Below are 20464 nucleotides of genomic sequence, written 5' to 3'. Positions count from 1 at the left end.
CCATTGGCCAGTCCCTCTCTGCCTCTCTTTCTTTGAAAGTGCAATTATGGGCCCGCTCACTTCCTGCCCTGTTGCTTTTACGGGCTCGCGAAACACATGAAAACAATTATTTTTATCCTCCTGCAAAACCAAAACTTTCTAGACTCTTTTGGGTTGACTGGCCAAGGACAGGCTTTTTCATGAGCCGTGCTACATAATTTATTGGTTTTTTTAAAACTCTGTAAAGTTTTTTAAGAAAGGAAAAAAAAGAACTCCAGTAAAGTTCAGACCAGTTCGTGAGACTGAAGTAATTCCGAACTGACTCTTTCATGCACAAACCCCCCCTAATCATTTGGACTTAACAGATGTTTATAGTCCATAGAGAACTTGACTTGCTACAGGATACTAACAATGGTATTGTTCAGAAAATGGAAATAAGAGCGTGAAGAGGAAATAACAGTTAGGGCTTGAATAGTTCTATCCCCTTCCAAACTAAAGCTTATACAGTGGTACCTCGGGTTACAGACGCTTCAGGTTACAGACTCCGCTAACCCAGAAATATTACCTCAGGTTAAGAACTTTGCTTCAGGTTGGGAATAGAAATCATGCTCCGGCGGCGCGGCGGCAGCAGGAGGCCCCATTAGCTAAAGTGGTGCTTCAGGTTAAGAACAGTTTCAGGTTAAGAACAGACCTCCAGAACAAATTAAGTTCTTAACCCGAGATACCACTGTATACTGATTGCATTTATATAGCACCTTTTCCTCCAAGTTTCTCGGGTTCTCCCCCTCCTCATTTAATCCCCACAACTACCCTGTGAGGTAGGTGAGGCTGAGACACAGTGATTGGCCCAAGGTCACCCAGCAAACTTTGTGACCAAGCAGTCATTTGATCCCTGGTCTTCCGGGTCCTAGTCAGACACTCTAACCACTACACTAAGTATTTAAAAGGCACCTTCACACACACACACCCCAACAACCACTGCAATAATTAACTTCAAGTTGCAGTGGAAACACCAAACACACTAGGAAAGTCCTACTAGAGACTGCAAGGATGGGAAGAGCATAAGGTGAGCTAGCTGCAAAATCAGGCTAACGGCCCAGAGTCCTGTTCTCACAATGAACATCCTGATGTATCTGCAGGGATATGATGGCCACTCTCCTGGGCCAGTGTTAGAAGCTCAGATACATGGCTCAGAATGGCTCCTCAAACCAGGGTTACAGTCACCAAGAGGAAATGCTTCATTGTCATGCTGGGTCCAGACGGTTCGAAAGTCATATTTTTCAATAAGACTTTTTGGGTTCCTGGCATTCATTCTGATTGTGCAGATAAAATGTAATGGCTAGGATTCTACAGGATGTGTTGCTCGTGTGTGAAAACAGTGAAGGTCCAAGGATCCCCAGGCATGCACCTCCAGACAGTGGAGGCATCAGGCCTCATCCTGCCACCCAGGCATCTTCCCTTGGTTGCAAGTGGTCCATCGCCAGATGCAAAATGTGCCTGGTGAACTTCAAACGCTGCTCTCCCCACCTGAGATTCTCAGCAACAGGTATTCAGAGGCCTAGTATCTCCGAGAGTAGAGGTAACAGAGAATAATGATTGTGGCTAGTAGCCACTGATAGCCATGTCCTTCAAGAATTAATCTAATCCTCTGTTAAAGCTGCCAGACTTAGCAGTCAGCCTCACATCCTCCTGCTTGATTTTATATCTACTGCTAGTTTTACTGTTGCTACAATAATTGCTTTCGTTTCTGGTCTGTTTTATATTTGTTTTATGGTTCTCTTTCGCAGGCTTTCTTGAACATCTGACCTGAAGCTTCCAACCTTCAACTTCGCTGGACGCTGGGGGCTTCGCTCAAGGAAAATCCAGCACATGGATCTGCTTGGACAAGCTGTTCCTCGGAGCTGGTGGAATGGGGAAGGCCCAACCCAGCAGTGGCTACCATGGGAACAAGAGCCAGGCCATCCCAACAGGAGTCACTGTGCCATGGCAATAAAGCCAGCTTCCCTTGATCTCTCCATGCCACACAAAGGAGCTGGTGTGGATCAGAAAGCCTGGTGGGGATGTCTTGATGGACAGCCACTTCCAAAGGCAGCATGGAGGACAGCTGAGTTGACTTTGGGTTCCAAGGAGAAAGGACAAAAGGGGCTCATGAGAACAAAAGCAGGAGTAAAGAAAGACTAGAAAGAGAGAAAAGCGGAATGGGAATTTTGTTCCTCCCAGATGCACCAGAAAAATGACCCCAAAAGCAGCACTTTGGCTCACTCATTCACTGCATGCCCACATTTGTTGTTGTTTAGTCGTTTAGTCGTGTCTGACTCTTCGTGACCCCATGGACCAGAGCATGCCAGGCACTTCTGTCTTCCACTGCCTCCCACAGTTTAGTCAAACTCGTGCTGGTAGCTTCGAGAACACTGTCCAACCATCTCATCCTCTGCCATCCCCTTCTCCTTGTCCCCTCCATCTTTTCCAACATCAGGGTCTTTTCCAGGGAGTCTTCTCTTCTCATGAGGTGGCCAAAGTATTGGAGCCTCAGCTTCAGGATCTGTCCTTCCAGTGAGCACTCAGGGCTGATTTCCTTCAGAATGGAGAGGTTGGATCTTCTTGCAGTCCATGGGACTCTCAAGAGTCTCCTCCAGCACCAGAATTCAAAGCATCAATTATTCGGCGATCAGCCTTCTTGATGGTCCAGCTCTCACTTCCATACATCACTACTAGATCTTTTTTCCAGGAAGTCAGCAGAGCAGCTGCACCTAACAGAGAGCTGCACTCAAACCCTGGAATGTTAACGTATAAACCAGTCTTCCCTCAACCAGGTACCCTCAGGAGGTTTTGAAGTGCAACTCCTATGGCCCCAGTCAATGGAAGCTGTAGCCTAAAACATCCAGAGGGCACCAGGTTGGGGGACAGCTGCTGTAAATAATCAGCTGACCCCCCCTGACCCCATTCCCATCCACCTTTCTTTCACTTCCAGCACAGCTCGGTTCACACGCCGGAGAACCAATCTGCTCCTTCCTTTTGTTAAGCTGGCTGTTTTGATTAGAAATGAGAGCGGATCCAATCTCGGCACTTTCAAATGCATTTCTATGCCCAACGCCAGCTTTAATTTCATATATCATGTCAACGTTTTTTATTCGTTAAATGATACCCGGCGTGCGGTTTAAGCAGGGAGAAGGGGAGATATATATGGGGGTATTACACCAATTTAGGTGAAAGCAATCCCATTCCACATCAAAAACAAAACTAAACCCATGTAGGCAGAGGAATTAATGAAAGCTTAGACCCTTGAATAATTTAAAAAGTGAAGCCCTGGTTAAATATAAATGACAAGATTTAATTCTAGGGCTCTAATCAAGCAGGGTCTGCAGCTCATATCCTGTTCTGGTCCCTGAAAACCAGGCTCTGTGGCAGCAGACAAAAGCTGTCCATCACCCAAGACAAAGACAATTTTTTGGATTTATTTTTTAAATATATAGCATCAAGGCTTGTAAGCTGTTGTAAACCTAGTGTTTCAAGTTACCCGTTCCTGATCCTTTATCCTTCAACTCAATTACTGAGATCCTCCGATGGGGCACTTCTGGTGGCTCCTCACAAGGCCCCTGAGATTTGATCAACCTTTACTAGGGACTGAGTCTTTTGCATGGCAGGCCCTGTCCTGTGGAACTCACTGCCAGTGGAGACTCAGCATCAGGGCCAACCCAAAACATGTTGACACCTGAGGCGAACCACAAAATGGCTCCCAGTTCCCTTCCAAATTTGAATACCAGCTGCTAGGATCCACTGGGATCTGGTTTCCCACTGTGACAGCAGGATGCCAGACTCTGATCCAGCTATCCCACCCTCCCTGCCTTTGGAAGCCTTGTAAGTCATTGCAGGAGAAGGGCTGTGAGCAACAGAAGACTGGAAACATTTCTAGGACCAAGCTGAAACTGTCAAGCTTCCCTGTTACTGTTTCCTTTTCTCCAAGAGGTGAAATGTTGTTAATGCAATATTGTTTTATTTCCAGTACTGAAATGCTGGGAGGTTTTGTATTCAGTGGTACCTCGGGTTACATATGCTTCAGGTTACATATGCTTCAGGTTACAGACTCCGCTAACCCAAAAATAGTGCTTCAGGTTAAGAACTTTGCTTCAGGAGGAGAACAGAAATTGTGCTCCGGTAGCACAGGAGGCCCCATTAGCTAAAGTGGTGCTTCAGGTTAAGAACGGTTTCAGGTTAAGTACGAACCTCCGGAACGAATTAAATACTTAACTTGAGGTACCACTGTATTGTTATATTTGCCGTGACGCTGTTGTTTTATTATGTTATCATGAAATTTTTCTCGCAATGGTTGATTTTCAGATGCATTCCTGTTTTCTTTGTTGTAAGCCGCTTTGAGCAGGATTCTTTTTTGCAGGAAAAGATGGCATGCAAATAAAATCATGAATGAAACAACTTGGTTCACCAGTGGAACAACTTGGAATACCTTAGAGCAGCCACCAGTGGAGTTCTGAGACTCTGCATGAATCACAGATCAAATGTGGGAAGAGAATAATGCAATAATAACGCAATCCAACCACACAGATTTCCCTCCATCGGGCACACATATTAGTTCAGTGCCACAAGAACCAGCGAAGGCAAGTGTTAAAGCTTGATCAGGACACAGGACATTTAAATGCTGCATTCACAAGAATATGCAATGGACAAGTGTTCAGTCTCTTCTGCAAAATGGGGTCATTAAAGATCTACTTTCACAAGCTGTTGGAAAGAGGAGTGCTAAAAGTGCACCTTTTAGCTGGCTAGACCACATTTTACTCAAGAGTAGACCCGTTAAAACTAGTAGAAGCAGGTTAGTAACGCCCATTTAACTTCCACAGTAACTGCTTTGAGTATAACTGGCATTGGTATTTTAAGTTTCACACAACAAATTAATAATATTTCATACAAAGAGGACTGGGAGGTGAGCTCCAGGGATACCTTGATTCCTTTAAGCCACAAGAGATACAATCTTCAGGAAGATCAGAAGGCAAAACCATGCCCTGCAAAAATCAGGATTGTTTGTCTGTTGTTTTTCTACTCTTCCTAATACCCATCTAGCTGTCTGGTGGTTTGCATTTATGAAGGGTTCAGCTTTCAAGAGATTGTCAGATGTGGGGGGGAGAGAGAAAAGAATCAGCATTATTTCAATCATCTTAATTGCATACTATTATCCGCCCTGACATCATGACAGGCACGTGCTAATAAGCAGAGCTCCCTAATTGCATTTAGTTAATCAGCGCTTTGTACTTCACAAGGGCCACAATACACACCCTGCTCACCTTTGACTGCTGGAGGTGCAAGTGTTAGGGACCTTTCTTTGCTGAAACCCACAGCCTCATCCCTCTCATTATTCAGTTCCTAAGAGGCATCTCACCTCCAGTGAACAAAATACCGGTACCCTCCTTTCCCTCTTGGTCTCTTTGAGACCAGCAGTGGGAGCTCAGAGGTCAAAGGCAGCTCTCCTTTGGGCCTCTCTATCTAGCCCTTTGAACTCTCCCCAGGCCACACCCCTCACTGGCCCTGCCCTGCACTCCCAGAGTCTTTGCCTGGCTGGAATTTGTCCTGATCATGCTCCTTGTGTGTAGGAACTAGCTTGCTCTACAGTAGTAATATTCACATTCAATGCTCTGCACACTTTGACCTCCCCATCAATGGCATGTGGCCCTTGGAAGGCTATTCAGGGAGAATGCGGTCCTTAGGCTGGAAAAGGCTCTCCACTCCTGTTCCATCCCTTGCCTCTTCCTTTCCTTCTGCTCTTCCCCATTCCCCTCCCCCCAAACTACTGCTGTTTGAATTTAGATTGTCAGCTGCTTGCAGGCAGCGAATATGGAACGCGTTACAGGAGACCATAGGAAACTGCTCAGTCAATTTGCCCACCTAGGCTAGTATTGCAGACTCCGGCAGGCAGCAGCTGTGACCCTTTTAACTACAGATCCCAGAGGGTGAACCCAGAGCTTGCGCATGCTGAGCATCTGCTCTGCCCCTGATCTGCAGTGTGCACAACTGTCTGCCATGTACACAGATCATGCTCTCGGAAAGTTAAGAGCCTGCTGGATCAGGCCAGTGGCCCATCTAGTCCAGCATCTTGTTCTCACAGTGGCTGACCAGAGGCCTCTGGGAAGCCTCCAAGCAGGACCTGAGCACAAGGGCACTCTGCCCACTTGTGATCTCCTGCATAATGCCTCTGGCAGTGGAGGAAGAACATTGCCATTGTGGCTAGTGGCCAAAGTGACTAGTAGCCACTGGTAAGCCTTGTCCTCCTGTATGAACAGCCACCAGCAACAATGGATCATGTGATGATTGTGCTGGAAAAGGTAAAGGGACCCCTGACCATTAGGTCCAGTCGTGACCAACTCTGGGGTTGCAGCGCTCATCTCGCTTTATTGGCCGAGGGAGCCGGCGTACAGCTTCCGGGTCATGTGGCCAGCATGACTAAGCTGCTTCTGGCGAACCAGAGCAGCGCACGGAAACGCCATTTCCCTTCCCGTCACAGCGGTACCTATTTATCTACTTGCACTTCATGTTTTCGAACTGCTAGGTTGGCAGGAGCAGGGACCGAGCAATGGGAGCTCACCCTGTTGCGGGGATTCGAACCGCCAACCTTCTGATCGGCAAGTCCTAGGCTCTGTGGTTTAACCCACAGCGCCACCCGCGTCCCGATTGTGCTGTAGGAGTTCCCAAAAGAAGTTGTGGGGTGGGGTTGGAGAAGGGACAGCAACCTCCCACTTTCCCTGTTTCTGACCTAAATGCCCCCTTCCTCCTGGCTATTCACTTCACATAAATTTGGAAGCAGGCAGCAAAAAAAAGTGGGGGGCAGTGGAGAATGATGGCAAACAGGAGGAGCAAATGCTTGCAATCATTGGCAAAGGTTTCAGCTCAGTAGTTCCAAGGGGGAAATCCCTGTAATGTTTTTGCTGTTCTGCTTCAGTCCGGTGGGTGGTGTTAACTAACAAGTTCCTGCATTTCTTGAAAGGTAAAAACCACACATTGCAATAAAGCCTCCTGCTTTCGAGGATCAGGAAAAGAACACTAATCTCATGCCCAACTTTCCATCCTGCTTCTCTTGCGGCTGTTTTAAGATGCTGTTTCTCCCAATCACGTTTGTGCAACGGCTTGTGATTTTGCTGCCTTCTCTATCAGTGGCTCTATGCCATGCCTGCTTGGCTCAGAAGAAAGCCCCTCCAAGTCCAATGGATTTAATCGCAGGTAAGCATGCACAAAATTGCAGCCTTCATCTTCCTTCCCATCCCTGGTGCATGCAAAGGAACAAGGCAGAAAGAGAGTGCCTCTGAGCAGGCGAGGCATTTTTATCCCCCATGGCCCACTTGGGAGATCATTTTACAACTGTGTTTTTTTAAAAATGTGAATTTAAAGGTGGCTTTTCTGCAGACACGTTAGTGAACATCCTTCTGGAAACTGGTAGGGGAAAAACATTTAAAAGTCCTAGTATGTGTAGTAGAGGCTCTTCTCCAAGATGCCTAGTCTTCTCATCAGCATCTTTTCAAGCACATCAACTTCAACCAAGAAAAGGTCTTCCTGACTCCAGAAAAAGGCCAGCACAGCCTAGCATCTTTCCAAGAGTAACCAACCAGAGACCTCTACAAAGCAGCACACAAAGACAACAGCCCCTTTCTCCATGCAGGCCAATTGGCATAGTGGTAAGAGTGCAGGTCTAGGGCCTGGGAAACCAGGGTTCAAATCCCGCATTTGGCCATGAAGCTTGCTGCATGACCTTGGACCAGTCACTGCTTCTCAGCCAAATCCAACTCACAGGATTGTTGTAAGGATAAAACAGAAGAGGGGGGTGAAACATGTGCACCACCTTACAAGCCTTGGAGAAGAGATGTGGGATATAACAAACGTAAGAAAAAATAGTTCAGCTCAGCATATGAACATGGGAGTTCTCATGACCAATACCGTTTACATAAACAAAAGCATGCCCAGCTCGCTACGTTTGCTATTACCCATATACATTAGCTGGAGTGAGAGAAGTACCCTGATGGCAAGCTTGAAAGTCCAGCTAAGAGGCTTTATGAAGGTCCACACTGGGGTAATCTCAAGAGTTCACCTTGCTTCGCCTTCCAGTTCTGCTGTCTCAAGCCACTTTCCTTTCTCAGGAAACGCTCTTGGTGCATTTGCCCTTTGTGCATTTGAAGTTTCCTTTATGCTTTAATGTTAACCATCCATTGCACTCCTATGGATACCTCCCAATATGTACTGGGATGTTGCCATCCCAGATAAGAACAGTAAGAAGGAGAAAAGGCCAGCACATCCCCACTGATGCCTGCTTTGTCCCTGAAACCCAAGAGTGGGTCCCACAACCATTTCAGCAATTCTGTGTTTTGAAAGGAGCAAGGAGAATGGGACTTGTGAGACCCACTGACTCCTCCATACCCATCGGGTTCTCTGGACTTGCCCTCCAGCAAACTGAAGACACGCACCCCCTGCTTGCACCCTACTTCATACTGAAAGGGTATCTCAACCTCCATACTCCACAAACCCCTTCTAGCCCATGATCGTAAGGACTGACCAAAATTGGACCATAACAAATGTCCATTTAATCTGTCCCCAATAGTGCCAATCACATGTTGGGAATGCCCACCAGGGCAAGACAGAGAGAGCCACCCCCAACTGCTGAACCCCAGGACCTGGTGGCAATCAGAGGCACCCTGGCTCTGGGAATCAGAGGCGTCCTGCCTCACCACAGCACTGGTACGGGGAGAAATCTCACTCTCCACATGGCCTATTCTTAACACACAACAAATGGAAGCAACTGCAAAACCGTGGCTCAACCCTGCATTAACAATGTACACTGCTCCTTACCATAAGACCCAACAGGACCTAGGAACAGAGAATGGGAACTTACAGCGAGTCAGACCATTGCTCCACCTGGGTCTGTACTGCCTACACTGGCTGGCAGCGTCTCAGCTGAAACCCTAGAGAAAGGTTCTCCCTGCCCTACCTGGAGAGGTAACCAGGATTTGAATCTGGGCTCCTTGGGCACGCAAAACAGTACTGTACTGTACTGAGCTGTACTGTACTGAGCTGTACTGTACTGAGCTACTACAACCACTATCTTTTTTTGGTAAACGAGATTAAATAAATACACCAAAGACGGGTCAGGCAATAGCTACCAGACATTGTGAAGAGGCACTAGACCCCAGGAGCCCAGACGCTGGGGAAAGATGCCTTTCTGAGCTTTGCAGAGACATCTCTCGCTCGTTAGGCAGCGCTGGAATCAAGAGCACCAGGGTGCGATTTCGGTCTGGTCCGAAGCACAGCGCTCCTGATGCTCTTAAACAAAGAGGGTGCGGAGGAAGGCGAGAGTGATTTTATCATGTGCAGAAGCCTTTATCCGAGGCAGAAGGGCGAGCGCAGTTCCTTCCCTGCAAGAGCTGGTGCTTCGCCCAGAAGCGCCTCTCTCTCAGCCTCTCCGTTGTGCCTCTGAAGGAGGCGAGGGAGGCGGAGAGAACAGGCGGATCGCGGTCGTCGGTTTATTTACTGCGACTTGGCACGTTTCCCTCCTTGGAAGAGGACTTGTTGACAGACCCATGTGCTTTCCAGAGAAGGGGAGGAAAGAAGGGGAGAACCACGCGCGCACCCAAACGCAGCCGGAGAAAAGCCGGGGAGGGGATCGCGCGGCAACAGCCCAGTCCGGAGCTTCGGGGTGCGATTGCCATTTCCACACACACACACACACACACACACACACACACACACACACATACTACACACCCCGAGAAAAGGGCTCCCCCGCCCCGTCGAAGAAAAACAAAGTCTGAAAAGGGCGCACGCCCAAAAGTTGAAATTTCAGCTAGTTAGAGGAGGGGGCTCCCTACCCTTCCTGGAGAATCGGTGCCCCCCTCGTCCCCCTGCCCCTCCGAAGGGAACCTCGCGTCCTACCTGCTGCCAGGGCGGCGGCGACCAGGAGGCAGGCGAGCGAGCAAAGCGGCGGCAAGGGCCAGCCGCGGGGAGCCATTGGCTCCGGGAAGATTGGAGAGGTCCTCTTTCTTTTCCCCGCGGGCGGGTTCTCCCGAACCCTTCTCTCGACGACGAAGCCCCGTCCGGCGCGGCTGCCTCGCTTCTCTCCCGGGCGAAGCAGGCGTGGCGAGGAGCCCACGGAGCCGCACAAAGCAGCGGCCGTGCGCACGTGCGCCCGCCGCCGGGCACAAATACGAGCGCCCTCGGAGCCGGGCCGGCGATGGGTGAGGGGATCCGTCCGTCCGTCCGTCCGTGGGGCACGCCGAGCCTAACGCCTCAACCTTCGCCTCGAGGAGAAGCAGTAGCGGCGGCAGCGAGGACGGGAGGAGCCTGCGCGGCGGCGAAGGCCGCCTTGCGCCATCTTGCCGGACGGGCAGCCGGCCTGCCTGCCTGCCTCTTCGCCGGCGTGCGCTCTGGCGCGGCGGCTCTCCCGGCGCCCGGCTCGCCTGTCCTGCCTGCCAGGCGGCGCCCCAGCAGTAGCAGCAACAGCAGCGCCGCCGCCTTCGAGCCCCCCAACCCTCCTCCTCCTCCTCCTCCCGCCCCGCCCCGCCCCTCCCCTCCCCTGGGAGTCCCCAGCAAAGGGGGCAGAACAAAAGGCGAGCCAACGGCCGGCCGGCCGGCGCGCTCCGGCTTCCCTCGCTCCTGCGACGGGACGGACCCCGCCGGCCAGCGCGCACGGCCAAATAAAGCGCCCCCAATGACTTCCTTTTTTTGGCCGAGGGAGGGGGTTTCCTTTAAATGCAGCTAGGAATCAAAGCAGGTCAGACGGGGTTTTTTTTGGGGGGGGTGAGGGTCTCTGCCCTCCCCAACGCAGCTTTGCAAAGGCTTGAAAAGCCTTTCTCTCGCCCCCCCTCCCGTTGCAAAGAAAAAGCAGCGGCCGATAATGGGTCTGCAAGGTCTGCGCCCCCTCCCCTCAAAAAAGAGCCCACCTCTAAATAAATGCACAGATTCCACCCCCTACCCCGGCCCCGTGAAAACACGCGCAGGGATTTCTTGGCGCGCGGTGCAAATGTGAGGCAGTGAGGCTTTTGTTTGAGGTGGGGAGGGGAAAGAGATGATTATTTTTGGGTTGAAAAGTTAGTTGGGGCGGTCGAGGAGATTTTGCACCAGGGGGTGGCGGCGGCGATGAGTTGCGCTGTGTTGGAGATTCCCTTAAGGTGGGAATTTTCTCCTCCGGATAAGCAGCGCTGTCGAAAGTAGCAACTGGTTGGTAACTGGACGGTGTCAAAAAATCCACACCGCTGAAGAAGTGTGGCCGGGCAGGGGGGTTGCAGAGACAGAGGGCTCGATAAAGGATGGAAACCCTCCTACAGTTTCCCAGGGACTCCCATACGCTCCTCCCACGGGCAGGGGCAGACGAGGACCTCTGCGCCCCGAAACTGAGCCCGGGCACCCCACAAGGCCTGGTACTAGAGACGGGCGAGAGTAGCGGTCAGCGGAGAGCAGGTGCTGAGCTAGGATTCAGGGGGTTGAGAGAGCGCGAGAGAAACAAAAGATGCTCGCTTGACATTTAGACGTTGCGTAGCAGCCCGGCTTGAGAAAGAAGATGGTTGTCGCGGGGGTCTAAAGTAGGGGTACTTTTGCATGTTGGTTGCCCCCCGCCCCCGTACATTGTTCAATACTGAACGGAACGAAGGCCGCTTCCCGTGTTTAAATCAGCTCCCCTTTTACATTCATGAGGTCTGGAGCCTTTTATCTTTAAGAAGGACCATAGCTCAGTAGCAGAGCATCTCCTGTACCTTCAGAAAAGGCCCCACGTTCAATCTTCAAGTAAGGCTGGGAAAAAGCTCTAGGCTGAGCCCCTGGGGAGCTGCTGTCAGTCAGTGCAGGCAGTGCTAAGCCAGATTGACCGAAGGCCAGCCTTTGCCTAAGACTCTGTTTGGAGCAGAGACAAAGTGTGGTTCACTAGCAGAGCACATGTTTGGTGTGCAGAAGGTCCCATGTTCCGTCCTAGAGAACTGCTGTACTCCTGTCCTGTTTATGGTCTCCCTCGCCCCCCGTTCGGAAACCTGAAGAGTCACTTCAGGTCAGTGCAGAAGGACCAATGGTCTGACAGTGTAAAGGCAACAGAGGCTTTTGTTGTTGTTTAGTCGTTTAGTCGTGTCCGACTCTTCGTGACCCCATGGACCAGAGCAGGCCAGGCACTCCTGTCTTCCACTGCCTCCCGCAGTTTTCTCTTCTCATGAGGTGGCCAAAGTATTGGAGCCTCAGCTTCAGGATCTGTCCTTCCAGTGAGCACTCAGGCCTGATTTCCTTCAGAATGGATAAGTTTGATCTTCTTGCAGTCCATGGGACTCTCAAGAGTCTCCTCCAGCACAGAATTCAAAAGCATCAATTATTCGGATATCAGGCTTCTTTATGGTCCAGCTCTCACTTCCATACATCACTACTGGGAAAATCATAGTTTAACTTTGTTGGCAAGATGCTGTCTAGGTTTGTCATTGCTTTTCTCCCAAGAAGCAGGCGTCTTTTTATTTCGTGGCTGCTGTCACCATCTGCAGTGATCATGGAGCCCAAGAAAGTAAAATCTTAGAGCCTAAAAAGTCAGGTTCTGTGGCAGCCTCCGGGGGGCGCTCTCGGGGACTAAAATGTCCCAGTACCAGGAAACCAAGCCTTGTGAAGAACAGTTGAGGGAGTTGGGTATGCTTAGCCTGGAACAGAGAAGACTGTGAGGAGATATGATAGCCTTCTTCAAATATTTCAAGGGCTGCCACATGGAAGAGGGAGCAAGCTTTTTCTCTCCTGCTCCGGAAGACAGGACCCAGAACCAATGAATTCTAATGACAATAAAGGATATTCCGACAAAGCTTCAGGAAGAATTTTCTGACAGTAAGAGCTGTTCGACGTTGGAACAGACAGTTTTGGAAGGTTGTGGATTCTCTTTCAATGAAGGTCTTTAAGCAGAGGTTGGAGGGCCACCTGTCATGGATGCTTTAGTTGAGATTCCTGCATCACAGGGGGTTGGACTAGATGACCCTTGGGGTCCCTTCCAACTCTACAATGCTATGATTCTGTGAGGACTCGGGTGACAGTTACCGGGTCAGTGCTAGGAGTCATGTCAGATACATGTGCTCATGGGCCAATATTGTATGTCACTTTCAAAGGGAAAGCTGCCGTCAAAGCAAAGTCAACAAATATATAAAACTAAGTTTTAAAGCGGGGTGGGGAGACAGATGCCGGAGTTCCTGTGCAAAAGACTACTTGTAACGCCCGCTAACAACATCCCTGCAGGGCAGGCCGCTCCCCTTATTCCTAATGAAGTCTGAGGTCGTCTACCTTTGCCTGATGAGAGAGGCAGGCATGCTTCTTTCTTGTTTGTTGTTGTTCAGTCGTTTAGTCGTGTCCGACTCTTCGTGACCCCATGGACCAGAGCACGCCAGGCACTCTGTCTTCCACTGCCTCCCACAGTTTGGTCAAACTCATGCTGGTAGCTTCGAGAACACTGTCCAACCATCTCGTCCTCTGTCGTCCCCTTCTCCTTGTGCCTTTCTTTCCCAACATCAGGGTCTTTTCCAGGGAGTCTTCTCTTCTCATCAGGTGGTCAAAGTATTGGAGCCTCAGCTTCAGGATCTGTCCTTCCAGTGAGCACTCAGGGCTGATTTCCTTAAGAATGGATAGGTTTGAACTTCTTGCAGTCCGTGGGACTCTCAAGAGTCTCCTCCAGCACAAGAATTCAAAAGCATCAATTATTTGGCAATCAGCCTTCTTTATGGTCCAGCTCTCACTTCCATACATCACTACTGGGAAAACCATAGCTTTAACTATATGGGTCTTTGTTGGCAAGGTGATGTCTTTGCTTTTTAAGATGCTGTCTAGGTTTGTCATTGCTTTATGCTTCTTTCTAGCCACCCCTAAGTTTCAGAAACCTCCAGCGTTCTTTTCATAGGATTGTATTGCTGGGAGGAACCCCAAGGGTCATCTAGTCCAACCCCCTGTGATACATAGTATCCCATCCCATTTGAAACCATGCCGAACCCTGCTTAGCTTCGCAAGCGTGCGAGCTGTTTTATTGCTGCGCTGTAAGAAAGATCTCCTTTCTCATCCAGAGCCAGAAGCGCCCGAGCTGCGGAGCCTGGGGAACGTACCCAAGCTGGGCTCCGGCTCCATATATGCTACCCTGTCCCGTCCCTCGGCCCCCCCCCTCTCTCTCCAGTTCCTCTGAATCACCTCTAGCCGGACTAGATTGTATTACCAAACAGTGAGCGGGAGCCCCTTGCGAGGGAAGAGCAGACCAGGCCGGCTCTCACTTCGCCGGATCAGCTACTGAATTCCACAGCCGTCGCGAGCAGATTAGACCGGCGCTTGCAAAAACAATCCCAGCTGCATCGGGAGCAATCGCACTTTCGTGGATAATTAGGAGGAGGAAAGAGGGCGGGAGACGCGGGAGAAATGAGGCTTTCACTGTTCTGGGGAAAGACCTGTGTTTTGCAAACCTTTTGCTGCTGTTGTTCAATGTGAGGGCCACTTTCCTTGGTGGGGAACCTTGGGGGGGCACATGCCGGTGGGTGCCATCCTATCCCATCAAATCATCCCCGCTGATCCCCAGTGTAGTTGCAAATTCAGAGGTGCAAGATTGCTTCATGACAGTCACCGCCACTTCCCCTCTAAAAATATGCAGCCATCCACGATTATACAGTGGTCTTATAATTATACAATAATAATTACTAGGGATTCATTGCAAGAATCAGTGCAGATCTCCATGTGTTGCCTTTCAGCTAGCTCTGCTCTTTTCTGTGCGCGTACGTGGGCAAATATTTGGAGTGCTCCCATTTTGGGTGGGGAGTGACTTAAGTTGTTTTTCCATCAAGTTCCATTGCATGTAGCAGAAGTTGCACATCATTCTCTTGAAAAGGAAGCGCGTTGTGTTTTCAGTGTTCCTTCACTTTGGAACATCTGGATGCAATTCAAAGTGCTGGTTTTGACTGATAAAGTCTTGTGCAGCTCAGTACCCCAATACGAACCAGCCTGGACCCTGTGATTGTCATCTGTAGATGGGCCCCCTTCATGGAGGTCTGGAGAGTGGCAACACAAGAGCAGACCTTTTCGGTGATGGCCCCCCATTTGTGGAATGCTCTCCCCAAAGAGGCTCACCTGGCGCCATCATTATACATCTTTACGTGCCAGGCAAAAACTTCTTTTTCATCAGTTCTTTGGTCTTTTTGTGTGGGTGGAATGTTTTCATTTAGCTTTTTAAAAATAGGATTGTCTTTTAGATATATATATTTTTAATGTCGTTTTAAATGACTAGGACACTGAGGATGGGGACTCTGCAAAGAACCTTGCTGCAGAAACATCAGCCTCTCCCCGCCACTCGCTTTCACCCAGAACACTGCACAACTGCCACTGATGCTTCTCCCAAGACTTCTAGTTTGGGAGCCCATCTGGGAAAGAAGAAATATTAAAAATAGATTGAGATGTGAGATTTCCAGGGGGGAGGTGGTGGTCAGGAGAAGGATGTAGCACCCCACCCCCCTGGTGTCTCTCCCCCCCCCCCGAATTTATACCTCCCTGACCATGTCTAACGCTGGCAGGAAATCGGACCTGGCCATTTCGAAGAGGAGTACATCCTGTGAACACCCCCTCACCACCCCAGTAACTCTCAGTAGAATGCCCCCCTTTCTCACTCTGCTTTTTGTAATTAAGTCCAACATCTGGTTTACTTTCTTCCCTAACTGTTGCTGCACACAGAGCAGATGTTTTCATCCTGATGGCCACACCAGCATGTAAATCTATTTCCTGAGTGGTTCCAGTTCATTTAAAACCTATCAACATGTATGTAAATAACCAATGGGCATGATGGAGTTCATTAATCTGTGATTGGCAGGTCCGGCGACAGGGTGGAGGGGCGGCTTCTAAAGCCAGACCTGATTTAATATCCCCAGATCTAATGAAACCCTCAAAATCTCTGGTTTTGCTTATTTCCCCTTCAACCAAATGACAGGGAAAAGCAAAGAAGAAGGCAGAGAAAGTGATACCAGGTTGAGTCTCCTCCTTGCCATGTTCTTTCTGGGAGGCAGAGGGTAGAACCCCCCAGGGGCCATGGTCCCTTGGTCAATGGCAGGGGCCTGAGGGCACTGTGGGTTTGTCTGAACCCTTTTTAAAGCCTCCAAGCGGGTAGCTGCCGGCACACTTTGTAAAAGTGAATTGGATGATGATGATGATGATGATGATTTATACCCCGCCCACCTGGCTGGGGAAACTCTGGGTGGCTCCCAACATCATCATCATCATCATGCGATAAAACATCAAACATTAAAAACTTCCCTAAACAGGGCTGCATTCAGATGTCTTCTAAAAGTCAGATAGTTGTTTATTTCCTTGACATCTGATGGCAGGGCGTTCCACAGGGCAGGCGCCACTACCGAGATGGCCCTCTGCCTGGTTCCCTGTAACCTCACTTCTCGCAGTGAGGGAACCACCAGAAGGCCCTCAGAGCTGGACCTCAGTGTCCAGTGCTAATCCTACCCACCCATTGAAATGAAAAGTAACCATGTTCAATGCACCTGTTCTGAGTGGGTTAAGCCTTGGATATGACTCATAGATACTTAGTTTACTTATATTTTTTTACAAAAGAATAAGAACAAACACCGCAAAGGAGCAAAAATCTACTGCTTTTATTCTTCCTTTTCTTTTTAATAAAAAAAACAAGCATGAGGTAGTTGTTGTGTTAAGGAGGGGGGGGGACACCATTGAGAAATAGCAGTACAAATGCTACGCTAGAGACACACACTACTAGATTTTTTTTTCCTTTTTCATATAAAAATTAAATAATATAAAGATGCTCTGAGGAAATAAAAAATACATTGTCATACATTAAAAAGGAGAAAAAAGAGAAAGGCCAATACCTAAAATATTAGGTACAAGAACCTAGAGGGCCCCATCGCAGCAGGAATCCCTCACCGAGCCCACAGTGAAATTAACAAGAGCCCTAAATGGACCCCCGTTCCTTTTAGTGGGGCTGAGGCAGGAGGGCTTCCTGCCTGGAAAGCGGCCTGTGTTAACACAAACATCCAGGCTAGTGAGGTGACCCAGTTGCTGGAGATGGTTCTCTATTTTCGGAACAAGTTGTTAGAAGCACTCGCAGAGTGTGTAATAAGTGGCGGCAACACCTGCCTGCAAGGAAAGGGCCAGCATCCACCAGAAACATGGGGGCAGGGGGAAGGCTGCTTTCCTGCCGATGATGAACACAGAAAACATAGGGAAAGGACGGGAGGGGGGGGGAGCTTTCTCAGCCCCAGGGCCACATTCACCCGTGGGTAACCTCCCGGGGGCCGCATGCCAGTGCTGCATGGGGGCGAAAGGCAGAAGCAATGGAGGTACAGTAGGCTAGATTTAGAGGTGTGCCAACTTAAAGAGGTTCCTACAGCCCCACCTGCCCCTCCGCATTCTCCATGAGACAAACAGGAGGCAGTATTGCAGTTCAGGGACACAGCCCAGCTGGGCAAAAGCACCTAGGAGGGCTGCATTGCCAGATCAAGAGGCCCATGGAGGTGTGTGAATCTTTGACCCCCCAGGACTGAGGCTCTCCACCCCCGTGCAAAGGCTTTCATTGCAGGGGAGGAAAAACTGACCTGTGGTCGTGAGCATGTCAGGGTGAAGGCTAAAGTGAAACTGTTGTCTGGGCCAATAAAACCTTCATACCGCTTGATTCGGCTGAACGTATAAACCAGCCCTAAATACTGCAACTCTCACATAAGGTGAGGGAGCAGGGATGTTCCAGCAGCATCACAAGGGGGACAGGGGTGACCCTCTCAACTCAATCAGAAAAGTCAGCATCGGTAGAGGACTCAACCCAATAGGATGCCTGCCTGGGAGGTGGAGGGAAATTTCAAGGAATAGGTTGAGTGTTTCGGAACAGTTCCACAGCCCCACTGTGCCCCCACCCCAACGCTTTCCTGCTGCTGGATGTTGAGGACCAGGTTGGTTGGGGCTCCTTTTAAGCACCAGAAGAACACCAGATGAGCTGCAGTGCACTCGGAATACCTGCAGGCTGAATTCTACGTGCTGGTAGTAGAAATACATTACTGGAGCCCTTGGACCAAAGGCAAGTGGGAAAGGATCATCATATTGTTCCCTTGGCCCTTTTCTCTGTGTTATTTTAACTGAGATCTGTTTGAACAAAATGTGCATTTGTGTTATGCTAATGCAAATTCATTTTTGGCATTTCCAGTTATGGATGCCATTAGGCACGGGGATTCTCTTTCCTGTTTTTAAAAGCATTAATTCTGGATAGTTGATATTTAATATAATTAAAATATTCCTATGGGGTAAAAAAAACCCAAAAACCCTCATCACATAGTCTTTAAGACTTGTAAAAAGCACCCCCCTCGAGGCTGAATTTGGAAAGTGCCCCTTTCCTCCTAATCTTGCATATGAATTAAGCTGAATTGGTGCCAGGGGTTGGCAAAGGTATCCCTGCCCCCCAGTTAACGGGCTCAGCAGCTACAGACCAATACAGCCATCCTTGCACGGGGTGGTGGGTTGAGGCAACGGCTTAGCCAGATGAGAGGCAGTGCACCCCACCTGTTTAGGCCCTACATCAGCAAAGGGTGACCCTTCCATAGGGTCCTGTGTTGACACGAGAGATTCTGGGTCGGTTTCACAAGTCACACAACCTACTGCTCCTCTGCAAGGCCAGATGGCCAAAAGGCCTCAAAAAAGCTGGAGCCAGAGACCGGCTTACTCTGTGCCATACAGAGGTGCAAACCTGACATTGGTGCCAACGTCAGAAGGGAGCAGCGCTCATTCCATTGCGCCAAGGCTCCTCCTGGCTGCATGGCAACCACCAAAAAGTGGCACTACGGGGTTGTGTGGGCTGGAGGGGGGAAATCCTGGTGGGATGAAAACACCCTGAGGGCCTTGTGTGGCCCACCCTGGCCCTTTGTGACCCCAGAATACCAGTCCATGGCACCTTCTTAACCCTCAGCAGCCACATAAAGGTAAAGGGACCCCTGACCATTGGGTCCAGTCGCAAACGACTCTGGGGTTGCGGCGCTCATCTCGCTTTATTGGCCGAGGGAGCCAGCGTACAGCTTCCGGTTCATGTGGCCAGCATGACTAAGCCGCTTCTGGCGAACCAGAGCAGCGCACAGAAACACCGTTTACCTTCCCGCCGGAGTGGTACCTATTTATCTACTTGCACATTGATGTGCTTTTGAACTGCTAGGTTGGCAGGAGCAGGGACCGAACAACAGGCGCTCACCTGGTTGCGGGGATTCGAATCGCCAACCTTCTGATCAGCAAGTCCTAGGCTCTGTGATTTAACCCACAGCGCCACCCGCGTCCCCAGCAACTACATAAACGTTTCCAAAGTGGGTGCTGCAGGAGAACTGCTCACAAAATAAGACAGGCAGCAGCTTCTGGGGTCCTAACGCAAAGGCAAAATACTTGTGGGGTTGGGAGGAGGTCTCCATAGTAAAAACGTTTGGGAGGCACTGCTGTACCTTCTTACAGGAACACAGGAAGCTGCCTTATACGAGTCCATCTAGCTTGGTATTGTCTACTCTGTCTGGCAGCAGTGGCTCTCTGGGGGTTTCCAGGCCCTCCTCCTCCTCCAAACCAGGAACTGTGAGGCTATTTAGTACCATTGAGGGCTAAGCCTTATTTAATAGGTATTACGTTACTTCTAAGCTCTGCTCTGGTCAAAGGTTTATAGCCAACGCCCTCTTCAAAGATGGTGGACGCAGGCCACACTCTCAAACACTGAGGGTGAATTGATTATACTAGAGAGGCTGCTACACAAGAGGGGCTGCGACTGGCCTGTGGGGAAAGCCTTGCGCAGGTTGGCTTGCGCATCTTCTCCCCCTTCTGGAAGGGAGTCAGAGTCCCCGCTCTCGGCCGAGTCCAGGCTTTGGCCAGGCCTGGGGAAGCCAGTGTCTGTCTCAAGAAATTCAGCGGCCATCTTGTGGGCCTGCCCATCTATCCTGAGCAACACACTGTGGGCCTCAGGGTCACTCTCGTTTTCTTGGTCCTGGGACGCTTTGGTGAGGCTCAGGCTGGGGGACGCCTGCCGTGACGAGTCCTTCGCATGGAGGTGTTCCCGTTCGCAGTCCTCAGAGAGAACAGGTTCTCCGTCCAGCACACAAAGCTGGGAGTCAAAATCTCGGTCAGAGGCTGAGAAGTCAGAGTGGACAATGACCTCTGCTTCCATCTGGTTGAGGCTGCTGGGGGCGTGTTCCTTGTTCGCGTCATTCTGTATTATGAAAGAGACAAGCGAAGAGTAGGAACAGCGGTGAAATACTGCAAGGTGTGTTTATCGAAAAGCAGGAGGTGTGTCTTGAACAAACGTAGGATGAGGAATACCTGGCTTGACAGCAGAACATATGAAAAGCATCTGCAGGTCTTAGTGAACACAAGCTTAACATGAGTCAACAGTGTGATGCAAGAGCAAAAAAGACGAATGCTATTCTAGGCTGCGTCAACTGAAGTATAATGTCTCTGGGCCTTAAATTGAGGCTCATACAACAAAAAATAATATTTAGAATATACT

At 49.8% G+C, this 20464-nt stretch overlaps 2 protein-coding genes across 4 annotated transcripts in view; both read right to left on the bottom strand.

Moving 5' to 3' along the window:
- The window catches only part of IGDCC3 (immunoglobulin superfamily DCC subclass member 3), a 105437-nt gene extending 94990 nt beyond the window's left edge, over positions 1–10447 (bottom strand). The window contains exon 1 of the mRNA XM_083475057.1: positions 9898–10447. Coding sequence (XP_083331183.1) covers positions 9898–9973 — 76 coding nt within the window. The 5' untranslated portion in view covers positions 9974–10447. The remainder of the gene's footprint in view (positions 1–9897) is intronic.
- A 6123-nt stretch (positions 10448–16570) lies between these two features.
- Positions 16571–20464, bottom strand: part of IGDCC4 (immunoglobulin superfamily DCC subclass member 4) — a 77923-nt gene continuing 74029 nt past the window's right edge. For all 3 annotated transcript variants that reach the window (XM_083474994.1, XM_083474995.1, XM_083474996.1), the window contains one exon: positions 16571–20167. In XM_083474994.1, coding sequence (XP_083331120.1) covers positions 19643–20167 — 525 coding nt within the window. In that variant the 3' untranslated portion in view covers positions 16571–19642. The remainder of the gene's footprint in view (positions 20168–20464) is intronic.

This window comes from Podarcis liolepis (genome assembly GCF_965112155.1).
Source record: "Podarcis liolepis genome assembly, chromosome: 14".
Lineage (NCBI taxonomy): Eukaryota > Metazoa > Chordata > Lepidosauria > Squamata > Lacertidae > Podarcis > Podarcis liolepis.
The sequence above is the reverse complement of the archived record's forward strand: the minus strand, read 5'-3'. Positions and strand labels throughout refer to the sequence as shown.